General features: G+C 37.8%; 1 protein-coding gene across 2 annotated transcripts in view; it reads right to left on the bottom strand.

The window, feature by feature from the left end:
* The window catches only part of LOC306879542 (E3 ubiquitin-protein ligase HERC2-like), a 60,008-nt gene that overhangs the window by 35,529 nt on the left and 8,185 nt on the right, over positions 1–16,294 (bottom strand). For both annotated transcript variants that reach the window (XM_079432563.1, XM_079432564.1), the window contains exons 5-23: positions 12,917–13,139; positions 12,713–12,813; positions 7,472–7,613; positions 6,505–6,615; positions 6,190–6,361; positions 5,941–6,114; positions 5,503–5,691; positions 5,205–5,356; positions 4,179–4,336; positions 3,958–4,071; positions 3,619–3,870; positions 2,676–2,869; positions 2,388–2,588; positions 2,008–2,236; positions 1,617–1,741; positions 1,093–1,271; positions 790–974; positions 538–702; positions 128–313 (exon numbers count right to left, since the gene is read on the bottom strand). In XM_079432563.1, the coding sequence (XP_079288689.1) occupies positions 128–313; positions 538–702; positions 790–974; positions 1,093–1,271; positions 1,617–1,741; positions 2,008–2,236; positions 2,388–2,588; positions 2,676–2,869; positions 3,619–3,870; positions 3,958–4,071; positions 4,179–4,336; positions 5,205–5,356; positions 5,503–5,691; positions 5,941–6,114; positions 6,190–6,361; positions 6,505–6,615; positions 7,472–7,613; positions 12,713–12,813; positions 12,917–13,139 (3,252 nt within the window). The remainder of the gene's footprint in view (positions 1–127; positions 314–537; positions 703–789; positions 975–1,092; positions 1,272–1,616; positions 1,742–2,007; positions 2,237–2,387; positions 2,589–2,675; positions 2,870–3,618; positions 3,871–3,957; positions 4,072–4,178; positions 4,337–5,204; positions 5,357–5,502; positions 5,692–5,940; positions 6,115–6,189; positions 6,362–6,504; positions 6,616–7,471; positions 7,614–12,712; positions 12,814–12,916; positions 13,140–16,294) is intronic.

Below are 16,294 nucleotides of genomic sequence, written 5' to 3'. Positions count from 1 at the left end.
GATTTTATCACATTTACTGTAAATTTTTTTAATACATAAATATATTCATACTGGATTAAAGCATTACTCAATTAAGCAATCAGACCATCTTGGTTATGAAGGAAGTGTGTGGATTGCTCTCACATACCCATGAGTCCAGGCCAGGCAAGATCCTCATTATCATCTCTCTCCATACCAGGGGAAAGATGGTTAAAACGGTCCACGTGCTCCAGAAGAGCAGCAAGGAGAGGAATGGATCCAGTCTCCTGCATCAGGCCAGCATCACGGGTCAGCAGCAGCATGATGGAGACAATCAACTCTGGTAGCAAAACACCTGGAGGATAAAGAAACAGGATGCTTTGCAATTGAAAATGCCTTCAGAAGTATAACTTTTTTTTTTTTTAAATCACATTTGGAATGACATGAAATGTAAATAATTTTCCAAATTTAAATCAACAGAATTGTAATTTTTAGATGAATTGTTCCTTCAATGCTAGGATCATTCTACAGCTATAATTTAAATTTGGTGAATTTTATATAGAAACATGGCATTTTTACCTGTGAGATCTCCCTCAAGGACACGTGCCACCTCTGCAAAGTGACGATGACTGTTGAGGGCGATGCTGGTGGCCACAGGAAGGATATCTCCAATGTGTGTGCACAGCAAAGCCATGTACTTCTTCAAAAGAGATCCCACTCCTAGAATCTCTGAGTGACTCAAAGCTGTGACAATAAGAGATATTGTTGACTGGATGCTCAAACGGTGGCTTCCTTAACAAAATCCCTGAAAAATTAAGTTCTTCTACTTACTGTATCCTCCCACACCCACAGTGCCACTGACCCCCACGTACAGCTTGCAGACCAACAGCCTCTGAAAGCGCAGCAGTAGGTCCAGAGAGGCCGAGCGCTCCTTGCTGACCTGCTCCGTGTCTTGGCAGTTTGAGATTCGTCGTGCCACATCCTTAAGACGAGCTATAGTCTGTGAAGCAATGTTTCTACAGAACAAAACACAAGGAAGAGTGACTAAAGGCTATGAAGTTCAACCGATTAAGAGTTACTTTTGCTTTGAGATTCCAAATGTTTCATGCATTGAAAAGTGAATCACTGCAGTACCTGAGCAGCTGTTGGACCAGCTGGACCAATGGAAGGCTCTGCTTGTTTGTTGACTCATAGATGCCGGTGTTGATCAAGTCTTTGTCAAGTGTGGTGCGACAGCGATGCAGAGAGGAGGCACTGGCTTCCTGCTCATCAATTTCCTTCTCTTTCTGTGCTTCTTTTTTAGCCTCGATATCCTAATAGAAGAAACGCAGAGAAAATAGTTAACTGAAATGTCAAAAAAAATAAAAATAATAATATTAATAATAAATGAACCAAAACTAAACTAAATTAAAAACAAAACCAAACAAACAAACCAAAATAAAAAGAACAAAACAAAAATTAAACAAAAAGATAAATAAATAACTGAGTTTCAGATAACACATTACACAATCATTTAAATCATTTTTGACACTTTTCCCTCAGGGGTCATGAATCAGTTTCCTCTGTCTGGTTTTTGGCAGTGCTCTGTTGAATGTTGGAGATATAAGGCATGGAGGGTGAATAAATGATGAAGTGACTAATGAATAAAACATGCTGACCTGGATCTCAGCCGTGATGGCAGCGTTCAAAGCGGACTCCAGACCTCCGTCCGCCATCAGACTACTAACCAAGAGGTCGATCATGAAGCGACGGCCAGGACTTACACTCATCTCATTAGCAGATGCTAAAAAACACAGAAATGCTTTTGACCGTCAACGTTGTGATAGAAACAAACATGACCTTGACTGCTTGTTTTGTTTTGTTTTTTGCACATCACAGCAGATTCTAAGTAATGATAAGATGATTTATCTACATTATTTATTACCAGATGTAAACCAGCCAGTTGCATATAAATTAAGAGTAACAATGCAGCATCATGAAAGACAACACTGACTATTAATAAAAGGTAAGATGCAAATAGTACTAGTGCTTAGTTTTTTATGAACTGACCTGCATTGGGCAGCAGTGAGGACAGGGCTCTTGCTCTTTCCTCCGCAGTGGGCAGTAGCACTGACCAGCCACTCTGGAGCACGGCCTGGGCAGCCGCCTGCACAGTGTTTAAAACCCCGGCATTGCTGGCCAGCGTCACCACCGTCTGCTTGAGGTTATTAAGCAGCCCACTTCCCAGGCCCAAACCCAGCTCCTCAGGGTCCACCTGGTTACTGATGGCTGCATGGAGCTGGAAGAGATCAAATACAACGACAATATTCAAGGTGAACTATGCTTTAAGGAGGACATACCTTCCCTACCATTCAAACAGGTATTTTGGAATAAATCAATGTACATTCTGTCATTTATATGGCAGTGGCCTAAAATTTTAGACAACTGACCTGTAGTCTGAGCAGGTTGAGAGCGGCCACAACCATGCACTCTTTCTCCTGCGGTGGTGGCCAATCAGAGCTGCCGTCCATGCCCTCGCTGACCTGCCGAAGCAGCAGGTCCAGCTGGTCGAAGGTCATTGTGCACACGTCCACCACGAATGGTACGCGGAGCCCCACTGACCACTCAGAGCATGACGACCATGAAAAACTCTGAGAAACAGAATATATGAAAGATAAGTAGTATGCAGTCAAAAGCAGTATACAATGAATTACATTCTGGTGAAAGACAGGTTATACCTGGCCAGGGCCGCAGGAGATGCCTACTATGTGTTTGGAATTAAGGCCCGGCAGGGCTTTAGGCTGCTTCTTATTGGAGAAGAGCGTGTCAAAGTGCTGTAGTTTATCATTACTGCCCCAGCTGTGCACCTCCCCTTCTTCTGTGAGAGCCAGGCAGTGTGTAGAGCCAACTGCTACATCCACCACCCTCTTACCTGAATTGACAAAGAATTAAATATTAAAAACAGACATCAGATTTAAAAAAAAAAAACCAAAAAAAAAACTGGCGATTTATATAACCATATTTTGAAATGTATGTGCTGATAAAGTCAACATGATATGGCATTTTGCTTCCATAATGTACTATTTACAAGTGAAATGAGTGAATATTTAATAGGCAAAAGAATGTAGGGAGAGACTTGTTTTGATCCATCTGGAACTGATTAAATCTGAATCGTGAAAATGTCTAAATATTTAGCTATTTTGTTCAAATAAAGTATACCGCAAGTGACATCATTGCAAAGTCCTTTCAGAGGCAATCGAGATATTACGGTGTTATTTTAGTATTACTTATATGCGACTACAGTATTTATTAATATTTTAAATTAGCTTATTTAATTTTTTTAAATCTTTAAGTTTTAGTAATTTTGTTCTGTGCTTTTGACATGTTTACTTACTTTCATGTCAACTTTCATCTAATATTTCATATCAGCTTAATTTAAATTAACAAAATTAATTTGAATTGTTTTAGTTAACAATAATAACACGGTTATATTTCAATGAAAGAAAAAACATTTTTTCTTCTTTGAAATAATATGTGAATTAAACAAACATTCACAATGAGGAATTTTTCTAAATCAGATCAGGAACATTTTAAAAAATTAAATGTACATCATGTTGACTTAAACCTGAAGTGTGTATTTTGTGAAAACGCAATTATTGAAAACAATGGAAAACACTGAACCTTGTAGACTGTCAAGCAGTTTGGGATAGCGGACATGTTCATCAGTGCCATGGCCGAGTCTTTGATTGTCTCCTTTGCCCCAGGTGTACACTTGTCCATCTTTAGTAAGAGCTACAGAGAACTGGCTCCCACAGCACACCTTCATGATATCCAAATCCTGTAACTTCTCCACAAGTTTTGGCGTTTTGCATCCATCACTGCCCCCACGACCAAGTTTACCATAGTCCCCATCACCCCATGACCACACCTGACCTGTAAAGAGCATGCGAGAGAAATTATCATACCATCCACACATTATCTTAAAACCACTTCTGAATGTGCTCTTATTAGATGTCGTACCATTCTCAGTCACAGCGAGGGTCTGAGCATCTCCACTTCCACAGGCCACATCAATCACCTTAAGCCCCTTTAGAGCAGTTACCAGCATAGGAGTGGTCTGGTCCTCACTAGAGCCTTCAGAAACAACACACACATCATTTAACTTTGTCCTGTAGTAAGATTCTATATGTCTTGTTATAAACAGCAGTGGATTTTAGCTGGATTTTTACTGGAGATGTTACCATGGCCCAGCCTGCCGTAGTTTCCTCGGCCCCATGTGTACAGCTCTCCATCTGCTGTGATCGCGGCGCTGTACGTGCTGCCACATGCGATTTGAATAACTTGCTTCCCTGCCGGCCTCCCTGAGAATACTGCAATCATGGTGGGTTCCTCTAAATACCTGTAGAAGCACAAAAAGTAAACAAAGTGTATGTTGTGTGATTCTTTGCATACAGAATATAGAATACAAAGAACTATATATATTGTTTTTAAATTACATACTGCTTTTGGCTGTCTGGAATGGTTGGTTTTGACTGGTCAAATCACAGCACTGAACGGTTAAGTACTTAATTACTAAACTTCAAGCTCTTAACGACAACATTTGTGCTTTAGATGACTTTGATATTAATTTATTTTTCCCTTAAACATGACATGCATTTTTACCACTCAAGAATTTTATTTTTAAAAGAGATTACATTGATCAAAAATCAGAGTAAAGTCATTTATATTTCTAAACAAAAATGATACGTCTTCTTAATATTTGTTATTTTTTAAATATTTTTGAGAGAGATATTGTTCATGCATATTTTTTTGCAGTCAGGTATCTTTTGATATGTTTAGGTTTAGCATTTGTAGTTAATTTTTGTTTTCACTTTTATGTTTATTGTCCTTATCAGAGGTGATCTTTTGATTGCCCTTGTATGTGTTTTTGTTTTTTTGTCATGTGGGTGATCATGTGATAGGTTTGTGCTGTATTTAAGGGCTGAACTATGGATGTGTTCTTTGTCTGAAACATCACCTGTGGTGAGAACATAAATATTTTTCTACTTTTGCTGTGGTGTGTCAAAAGAAATAGTTTTTTAAAAGAAAAACAATTTTTCACAATATTACCCATTTACTGTATTTTTTAACAAATAAATGCAGCCTTGGTAGGTATTATAATCATTTTAAAAATCGTATCTACCCGAAACTTCTGAACTGTTGTGTATATACAGTATTTGGGTCTGAAAGATAATATTGGAAGTTTAATGATTCTGGTGTGCTCTTACGTAGTGTCTCCGTGTCCCAGCCTGCCTCCATCTCCACAACCCCAGGAGAACACCTCCCCATTGACTGAGAGTGCCAAGTAGTGCTGCCCATCCGGGTGAGCTGCAAGCTTTATTAATTTCCTGGATGACAATGCGTGAACTAGCATAGGGGCCTGACAGGAAATCACAGGTTAGTTTAGTGCGCAAATCCAAAGTAGAAAAATAAATCAATAAATAAATAAAAATTAATATATTAATCTCTAAAGTATGCGAGGGAAAAAAACAACATAGCATTCAGCTATCAAAATGAGGGACTCACTAGCGTAGTGCTTTTGTAGTTTTGTGTGTAGACAGCACCAGTGATGGTCAAGATGAGGAAACCCTTCTCTGAGCAGACAATCTGTGTGGCGCCCAGGTTTGACAGTGCCTTGCACTGAATTGGTCCATTCACATTAGCGTAAGGCTTCCATCCAAGCAGACCCCAACCAATCACCTCCTGCAGGGTACCCTGGAAGAGATTGAGCTCTATGAGGAATGATTTTGTTTTCCTCAGAGAGGGATTACAGAGCCTAATCACAAACAAGAGTTCCCTGGGGCTTCCTAGAGATTTATTGTGCTCTAGAGTCAATAAGCAGCTTCAACACAAACAATAAAACGTGGGACTCTAGGCAACCATGTAGCCACTGTTATGTCCTTTAAGACACAAATAAATGCAAATAAAATGTCAAGACACTGTTGACCGTGTTGCATGCAGTACCTTGTTAGAGGTGGGTGAGCTGCACTGCGGGGGGCTGCACGGGGCCGCCAGGCGGTCCAAGTGTGCCATGATGACTACAGCTGTCTGCCGCAGATCAATGGCCAGGTCATTATCTTGAGGCAGTGTAAGGTAGCGCAGAAAACTCTCATTTGGGCTCAGAGGGGCAGAAAGGATCTGAGAACATAAGTAGCGATATATAACCTGGAAGGACAGTGTAACTATAAAAATGATTCAGGGATTCAATCTCACCTCAATCTCCTCTTCAGGAACAGGCTCCTCCTTACTGCTGTGGATTTTCTGGAAGCGCTGCAGGAGGGGCAGTAAGGGGGCGCTGGTGCCCTGGGTCGAGCGCTCATTGTCCATCTCTCTGGTTCCACTGTCCCAGAGCCTCAGCAGCAGCAGAACCGCAGACAGTAGCTGACTACAATATAAACAAGTGCAAAAGGGAATTTTCATAAGGACCCTACAGTCCTATCAAAAGTCTCAGAACACAAGGGCCAACTGAGAGTAATTTTATCAAAAGAAATTTTGGACAGTGGTCATATGTAACATCAAGCTGAATACCTGAGAGTTCCTCGCTGCACTGCAAGCTCCAGCAGGATGGCCAGCGCCAAGTGCTGATCCTGCAGGGGAATGTTACTGGGCGCTTTTCCACTGGCACTTCCATGGATGTCACTGAAAAACAACATTAGAGTAAAATGAGCTTAAAGCTGCAGTCCGTAACTTTTGTCGCTCTAGCAGTTAATAAACAGAACTGTGTGCGTCTTGCGGAAGAACATTGGAGCCGTAGCTACTTCTGTCTGTTTATGTCTCTGACGAATCACGCAGGTACTGGGCTATTCTGCAGCGGTACCTACCCGAACCAGTCTTGAAATAGTCCAAATATAAACACTTATAGGTGTACCGTAGTGATTCAGGACAAGCCAAAAACACGGTTGGAAAATGGATTCATGGTGTACTCGCTTATTATATAAATTTTGTAAATCTTGAACACAAAAGTTACGGATTGCAGCTTTAAATAGCAATGAGCTTTAGGAATGTGAAGATTTATGATCAATTTGCCTTAAAAATAAAGGAAGCCAGAAAGAACATTTTTAAAAGGAAAATCATTTTATTTCGCAAGGATGCTTTAAATTGATCAAAAGTTACAGTAAATACATTTATAATAATAAAATATTAATCATTACAACTGTTTTCAACTGATAAAAATAAGAAATGTTTCTTGAGCACAAAATCAGCATATTACAATGATTTCTGAAGGATCATGTGACACTGAAGACTGGAGTAATGACTGCTGAAAATTCAGCTTTGCCTTCACAGGAATAAAATACATTTTAAAAATATATTTACTTTTTTTAGTTAATTACAATTAAATTAATTGCAATAAAATTAGTTATTTACTGTATTTTTTATTAAATAAATGCTATCTTGGTGCAAGTTTTGTAGTTAGAAGATAAAAACTTATTACACAGGAATTCATATTAATATTTCTGCATTTGGGAATAGTTGAATAGATGAATGACTGGCAAACCTGAGGAATTTGGTAGCCCTCTCGACCACCTCCAGCCAGACGGGTGACACTGTGCCCTCATCAAACAGGGTAGCTTCTGGGAGAGCCCGCAGAGCGTCCAGAGACTCCTGCAGTAACTCACTGCACAGGTCTGCATCATCCCCTGAGACACCACAAACAATTAATGTGTGTGAATATAAGACTTCTTCATACAGTATACATTTTAAGGCTGCCATTATCATGCAGTGGTTTGCCTACCAGACAGTCTGCACTGTCAAAAGTTTATAATGAAGTTGCATCTTTAAAATCATTCTGATCAAAAGCACCGTCTTTACAGCCACATTCAGGCAAGGCGTATTTGGTTTCTGCATCACGTCTCATGCTGTGAATATTGACCTGAATATTACACTTGATGTCGTATCAAGTTAAAAATAGTCAAGAGTTTTTAAAAGCCGTGTCTGACTGGGACACATTTTTACTTCCTTTTATCACTCAGAGTTAGTCCAGGTGATTTTATGACAGGATCAGTCCTCCATAATATCCTTTTAGTCTTAAACTCATACAGTAGTCCAATATTTCAGACTTTTAGGGACCGAAATCATGATATGAGTACTGTAATTTCAGGGAAGAACAGGGAAGTCGTGGCCTAATAGTTAGAGAGTCGGACTTTTAATCCAAAGGTTGTGGGTTCGAGTCTCCGGCCGGCAGGAATTGTAGGTGGGGGGAGTGAATGTCCAGCGCTCTCTCCACCCTCAATACCACGACTGAGGTGCTCTTGAGCAAGGCACCGAACCCCCAACTGCTCCCTGGGCGCCGCAGCATAAATGGCTGCCCACTGCTCCGGGTGTGTGTTCACGGTGTGTGTGTGTTCACTGCTGTGTGCACGTTGGACGGGTTAAATGCAGAGCACGAATTCCGAGTATGGGTCACCATACTTGGCAGTATGCCACTTCACTCACTCACTCACGTAATTTTACATCATAACAATGAAACAATTCACAACAAAGATTTAATATCAAATACTATAAAAGGTTTATATGATAAATCCTATTAAAATGTAGTTATGTAATTTATTAAATATATGCATGTCTGCATGTATAAGCAATATCACACGAGTAGCCAGGCAATATGGCTGTATATCAGCACAGTTTATTGGGATATTGGGTTTATACAACACAGTTCAACAGCGCAATCGTGTAAATAAAGAGACAAAAACGGTGTCTTTTAAAACCCTCTTTTGTGTGGAACTACTTCTTTTGGGGATGTTCATTTCGGTTATTTTTCCTAACCGACAACCAACGCTCGTCAACCGATTATTAACCGTTAACCGACAAGTTTATTTTAAATTTGAATTGAATTAAATTAGAAAGAATAAGTATCTGTTCTAACATTTGTTTTCTGGGGATTAATTTTACATGCGCAAAAAGCAGCAAACAACAGAACATGAGGATTCACATGGTCATCAAAAGCTATCATGAACAGCTGAGCCCAAGCCTCAGTTACCAATTTGAAAACATCACTTTAGAACTAGTAATGATGGAACGTCGAGTCGCTTCATTGCAGCTCACTATATTATGTAGAGTTAAGTATTATGAGAGAGAGAGAGAGAGAGATTGCCTGAGAAAGTCTATTAATTGCATCGGATATTCATTCTTTAGGTCGATCTTATATCCATAATCACAAGATCAGTTTGAATATCCACTGAGGAAAGCGATATCTTTGTGTTTGTACTTTTAACAGTTATTATTTAGTTATTTAACAATTATGTCAAGGGGATTTCCCACGACAGCGGAGTCTATGCATTTGTTGGTTGTGTCCCTATGGTTGCATCTCATAAGGCTGTTTAAAGTAATAATAACGTCCTTGTTTCAATCCCTTTCAATATAAAAGTCCTTGCGACTCGTAATAATGTAACTTTCTCTGAAGATGAAATTATAATCACTAACGGACCCTTTCACAATACCAAATACGGCATATACAACGCTCAAGTTAATATAAGATTACATAAAAATAAAAAGATATGAAACTTAACTTTGCCCGTTTAATATTACCAAAATGAATTAGGCCTATACCTTGTTTAACATCATCTACATAAAAAGACAGCAGCAAAACAAAAACTTTTATTTTGGATACGATTAATTGTTTGACAGCCCTAATATTTATATAATTGGTTACGTCGCAATGTTGGAAATAGTTCTGTTTTAAACCATGAAGGCGAGCCAATGGATATCACACAAGCACGCGTATGCACACGTACAAACTTTACGCAATATTTATGCCAGTGAACATCCTAATCTCAGTCAATTCACTAGAAGCAGAAAGTAAAAACGGAATGACGGAGTAATGACGGAGATTTCGGCATCTGACGCCGCTTATTCTCTCAGGGACAAAGAGAGACGAATCTATTTCAACATGCTGATAACGGTATAGCCTATAGCGGTTTTCATTTATCTCCTTAATATTTCTCGTGGCCAGGACATAGTGAAAATGAGAAGAAACATATTTTGTGTTAAACGGGTTGTTTTTGAAAGTCGGTGCTTGAAATAAAAGCTTTTTATTTAATTGATTTTTAATATTTTAATTATAGGACTATAATTCACTGTAGGTAGCCTATAGCCTAACAGACCTGTTTTAAAAGACCTTTTTAAGAAACATTTTAATTGAGGAGTAATTAGCCTAATCTTTTCCTCGCAGCGCGTCAGTTATGCGGTAATTATTGCGGGGCAAATTTATTGTACTTTTAATTTAATAATAAAAAGTAACTTCATAATAAAAAATATGCCTAATATTTTGCCTATATTAATTGGAAATGCCTAATCCTCTTAATATTGCCAATAATTGATGTTTTTGACAATATCTCTGGCTATCGTCGATACAAGATCATCTTTATCTCATTTGATTATACATTATAACAACTGAAAAAAAAAAAAAAATGGCTCAAAAAAACACAACTAGCATTATAAACCAGGTTATTCTAGCAGTACAAATCAATACAGCCCATGATCTTTTAAGTGGCTCACTGCTTTATTCTTAAATGAACCTCGGAGGCTGGAGTGTAAATATCGTAAAGCAGGTCTTCTATAGACCATGATACCATTCAGCTCCATGTATGGTCTCTGATGTCTCTTTCCCATCAAAAACAGGAAAACCTGACCACTATAAACTTTATTACAAGATAAACATTCACTCTTCCTCTCACAAATCTGCCTCCTCCCATTCCAAACCTCATATTTTTTCTCAAATTCTCACAACTATGGCAGTTCAGCTCAAATCCAGCTCTCGGTTGTTCAATGGAGTGTGCATATGGCTCAGGTTTCAGGGCGGCTTTATATCCCGGGCCAGAGAGGCTGTATCCACCCATTCCCTGTGGACACTGTGTTCAACATCTAAACAGATCACAACTAGATCTCCCACCAGTCTCTAACCTTCTGTTCAGACTCTGGGTTTCAGCTACAAGCAGAACAGAAAATTCTGCTTACTTTTGCCCTCAACCCTGGGTTAAACTGCAGAGTCAACCTGTTGGATCACCACTTCCTACCTGAAGGGAAGATTAATGAACAGAAAAACAATTTCATGTGCTTAAAACTAAGCACATAAAAGCTGAGAGATTATTTGACCCAACAACTGTTGTACACCTAGGTCACATAGAAAGGTTCGACAGAAATTCATTTAAGCCCATTAAAAGTCACCAATAGATCAATACATGAGTCAATTATATGATTGCCTGCCTTCATATGCTTCATGTTTATTAATGTTTGTGTCAATATTTCCAAGAACCTGGTTGTGGAGAGATGGGTTCTGGTAATTAAAGACAATAGTCTGTCTTTGGATGTCATTTAACATACATATTTGAATGACATAGGAATCCTAAAAGGGGATTAAGCAGTAAAATTCAAAGTGACCTACACATTAAATGGAAGGATTTCTGAACAGATCAATATATATAACCTCATATGAGCCACAGAACAATTGGAGACTCAGGTGACACAGGAAATAGTTGAAAAAGTAGCAGCAAATCCTCTGCCTATGTTAAACCACTCTTTCCAAGAATTTGATTTTAGAAGGATCTCACTGACGAACACTAGGGCTGGTCCGAATACCATTTTTTGAGCTTCGAAGCTTCCACAGGAATCAACACCGAATATTCGAAGCTTCGGAGGGAGGGGCTGAACATATTCTTCTCTCTAATAAAGGCAGGAATCTCTGTGCGTCTGTCTGCCTGTTTGCATTTTTATTGTGTCGAGAAACGTTCATCCAATGACTTCACACGCGGCAGGTGTGTTGCTGCGGACCCAAGGGAGTGCAGTGTTGCATTTTGGTGCAATATGGACATGCGACACGTTCATAATTAATAATCTTTTAATAAACTAACAGAGCGAGCCGGAAGCGAACAGCCATTTCTAGACCTGGAAAAGTTTAGTAAAAGTCATGGAATTTTATTTTACATATATATTTTTAATCTCTGTATAATAGAATTATATTTAATCAGGTCCTGAATTTGTGTGTAGGCATATCGCATAGTTTTACTCATTCCCGCAGCTTTCGAGTTTATAATGAGGGAAAATCTTGCAAACATTTATTAAATATAGCATGTAGGTTAGATGAATAAATAAATCCACACAAAATATCAGATTAAATCAGTCATTTGAAAACAGCGTGAGTGATTCAGCTGGACCGCGTCTTCTCTCTTTCACTCTCGTTGTGGTCTCAAAGCGGCTTCATATCGGCGCATCTGGTCTGCACTACAAGAGCTACAGCACGCTGACCCAAGACTTTCGCTCGCATCTCGGGACAGTTGACAGAAAGAAAACGCATGCATCGCATTCGGTTTTGTGATAGCAGAGGGTCCGTTCACATGTCGCGTCTTTTGCGCGCTTAAGTTCATCATTTCAAATGTAGATGTGCAGCAAGCGCGCTCATAATATAAGCGGGCTCATATATGCTATAGGTCAGCACGAACGTCTTTCATTGGCTGGTGCAGATGTTCAGCCAGGCGGACAAGTTGAGAACCGTTTCGCGGGGGATGCCAGGTGTAAAAAAAAAAAAAAAGGATATTCGAATCTCAAAATTGAAGATCGAATGCCAACCCACCCAACGAATATTCGAATAATCGAATATTCTGGTTCAGCCCTAACGAACACATGCCATTAATATTTTGTCAACAGATGTGCTGTTGTAATCACAGCCCATTTTGGGCAATGGATGCTGGGTAATGTGCAAGTAAGTTTCATGGCTAGCCAAACCATGTTGGAAATGGCTTACCAGATCTCCAGGCTCGGCGAAGAAAGGCAAAGGCAAAGGAAAGAGCTGCTCTTGATCCCACCCTGGCCAAACCCTCCACTCCTTTACTGACTGGCCGAGCACTGAGGAAACAGACAAAAACATGTTGCACTATTATTTTCATTGCTTCTATATAAAGCAGTTTCAAATGTAATTCAATTTCAATCAAAGCTCTGTTCCTCATACCTTTTGTTGTCGACGGCAGAGAGCGGAGGGCTGGGGGGACTTTTCCAGCGCACTTTGTACTTTTCCTCCATCATACTGTGGGTGAGTGAGATGAGATAGCGCTCCAGGATCACCAGTCTCTGGCTCAGGCGCAGAGCGGAGAGTGTGCTCTTAGCTGTCTGTGAAGACAGCTTCTGTTGGTCATCTACCAGTGCCATCAGACAGTCCTTCATCTCTACAGTTTCTGTGTAAAAAAAAGAAAAAAAAAAAAAAAGAAGAAAAAAAAATGAGATATGCAAGTAAATAAAATGATAACTATAAGTTTTTACTTCAGGATTGTTTTTCCTTGATTAACTTTGTTTTTAATTTCTTGTTTTATTATTTAGTGTCATTCCAGGTTTATTTTTTTAATGTGTTGCTCTGTATTTTGTTGTGAAGTGCTTTGAAAAAGCCATTTTTTAAAGGTGCTATATTAAATAGATTTCTTACTATTATTTTAATGTAGTAAAACAAATGACAAAATATTTTATATTATAATTTATTTATTTTTATATCAACCGTTATATTTTTTAAAGATTTGTATATAATACATAAAAATATAACATTTGATTGATAAAATAATTTAATATAAAATAAAAATAATGTGGATATATGTCATTAGTGTAAAATATTATACATGTGTCATAAAATAAATGTAAATATAATTAGATCTAACACACTGGCAAAAATAAGCACATTGGATTATATTATTTCAACTGTTATTTTAAAATTCATATAATGTAAAATATTTACAAAAATAATGTGGATGTGTGTCATTATAGTGTACAATATTATATATTTGTCAAAATAAATGTAAATATAACTAGATATAACATACTGGCAAAAATAAGCACATTGGATTATATTATTTTATATCACCCGTTATATTTTAAATTCATATAATATAAAAATATATACAAATATCCAAAATATGTAATATATTATATATTAACCTTGGAATACTATTTTGTTTTATGTTACAAAAACATAACATAGTATCATAACTGTATTTAAGAGACCAGGGTCCTGTACCATGATGGTAGATGAACAAATTCAGAGTTACAGGATTAGTTTCAAGTTGACAAAACCAAACCACTCCATGATGCCGATCATCAACTTCCTGTGTCAACTCAGGCTTAGATCCTGAGTTTGTGGAGCATGTGCACATGAATATGAGACATCACTGGTGAACAGCCAATCACGACTCCCTTGGTTAAAGGTTTTGCTAAAGGTTAAGAGATTGAAGATTATGATGAATTTAAATGCATTTACAATGAAAAAAGTGCTTGTTCATGAAGGACGACAAATAAAAGAAATGATCTTGCTTTATCAGTGCAGTCACAAGTGAAACTTGTTAAGTTAGTTTATATAGTTGGAAATATACAGCGATAGAGACTCGAACATTTAAGGTCACAGTCCAGTGTTATTTATTGATTCTACAGCTTTTTTATATTATATACGATCTGTATATTATTATTATTTAGATTATTAACATTATTCATATTAACATTCATTTAAAATAAATGATTTATAATAACAGTTCATCTGAAATTGCTTGTGTGTAATGGATTAATAATAATTTAAACCATATAATTATATAAATCATATAAAATAACTAAACTTTTGGTTTTGGCCAGACAATTTTTTTAGTACTAGTGACCTTTAATTTGGAGCAAGAGAAACTGGGGGAGTGACTTTTTTGTGTCAGACATGGGTCACTTTGCTCACATCTGATTGGTGCAATTTCAGTTTGAGATCTCTAGCTCAGAACACAGCTAACCTGCTCTGGGGCAGGTTATGGAGTGTAAGTTACTATGGCAATGAACGCAGCTAAAAGCCAAGCCACTTTCATGGTGCCTCAAACCCAGGATTGGTGCAAACTAAACTGAAATTTAGCTGACTAGCCAGCTAATCTGGCTTCATGGTACAGGCCCCAGCTCAAGTGGGCTTTTTAAACTTTTGCAACTCCAATCCCTGACTACACAAAGGTTATAAATAGTCTCTGTGTGATTAATGGCATATGCATTAGCATTTCATCAAGTTCTTGATATTATGATAGCACTAATTTTATCTTAGTGTTGTACCAATTAACTAAGAACTATGCTTTGCTTATGTGAAATACAATCTCAAGTAGCAAAGTCTACAAAATGCAAGTCAATATGGAATTGGATCTAGTAATAATGATGCTGTCTAACAATGTTCGCTGCAATTTGAGTCCTTGAAGTGCATTCCAGTCTAAAGCCTTCATTATGCTTGCCTGAAACTGTCTGCCTGGCTCCACTGGACTGTTGTTATGGTTGTGCATGCATTCAGCTCTTCACAGCCTCTGGATAAAAGCCTCATACAGGCAGACGGGGTGAATTAAAATAGCCGATCTGAAATCCACTTAAGCCTTATGTAAGCCAAGCTGCCTAACCCTCACAGGCCCCGAAGCAGTGCAGTCTGTACAGCAGCACTAAGAGGTTATAGTGCATGGTACTGTGAGAAAAAGAAGTGTTTGAGCATGTCACACAAAAGATAAGTAAAGGAACGGCTTTTACTTCCACATAGCTATTTGACTATTTATTTTGCTTTAAACAGGCTCCCACAGAACCTAAAAAGCACTTGTTCATTTCCTGCAATTCAATAATATGCTGCTAGTATAACAGTTGGTGCTGCTATCAGTAAATGTCCTCTTTTTCACCACCACTTTTATTGCTCTCCAACAATGGAGAGATGACAGGAAATGATAGGACTCTTCTACTGCTCTCTTTCAGGGGTCAGATGATCCAGATCAAAATTCACTTTAACATTTACAGGCTATTTTACAAAAGAAAAACTAAGAAAAAAAAAAAACCCCCATTGAAAATTCCTATCTTTGACTTTCAATCTGTGTGAGAATAAATTAACATCTGATGCAGTGCTTTTATTTTATATGAGGAATAAATTAAAAAAATAAAATTAATCCATTCATTTCTCTATAGTCCTGACATTCAGTGAAAAAAAAAAAAAATAGGCTTTCTTTGTCCTTCACATTATTCTTTGAATTACTCTACAGTTTGGGGTCAGAACAGTTTTTTATTTTTTGGGAAATAAAATTAATACTTTCTTTGTCCTTCGCATTATTCACTGAATTAAATCTACACTTTAAAGGTTTGGGGTCAGTAAGGTTTTTTTTATTTATTTTTTTTTTATTATTAATTAATACTTTTATTCAGCAAGAATACAATAAATTGATCAAAAGTGACAGCAAAGACCTTTATGTTACAAAATATTTATATTTTATTAAATGCTATTTATTTCAACTTTCTATCCATCAATACAACCCCGGGAAAAAAATATAAAAATAAAAAAAGCATTGCAGTTGTCTACGGTTTACAT

Source organism: Barbus barbus, assembly GCF_936440315.1.
Source record: "Barbus barbus genome assembly, chromosome: 13".
Taxonomy (NCBI): Eukaryota; Metazoa; Chordata; class Actinopteri; order Cypriniformes; family Cyprinidae; genus Barbus; species Barbus barbus.
Note: the sequence above shows the minus strand (reverse complement) of the source record. Positions and strands in the feature narration are given on the sequence as shown.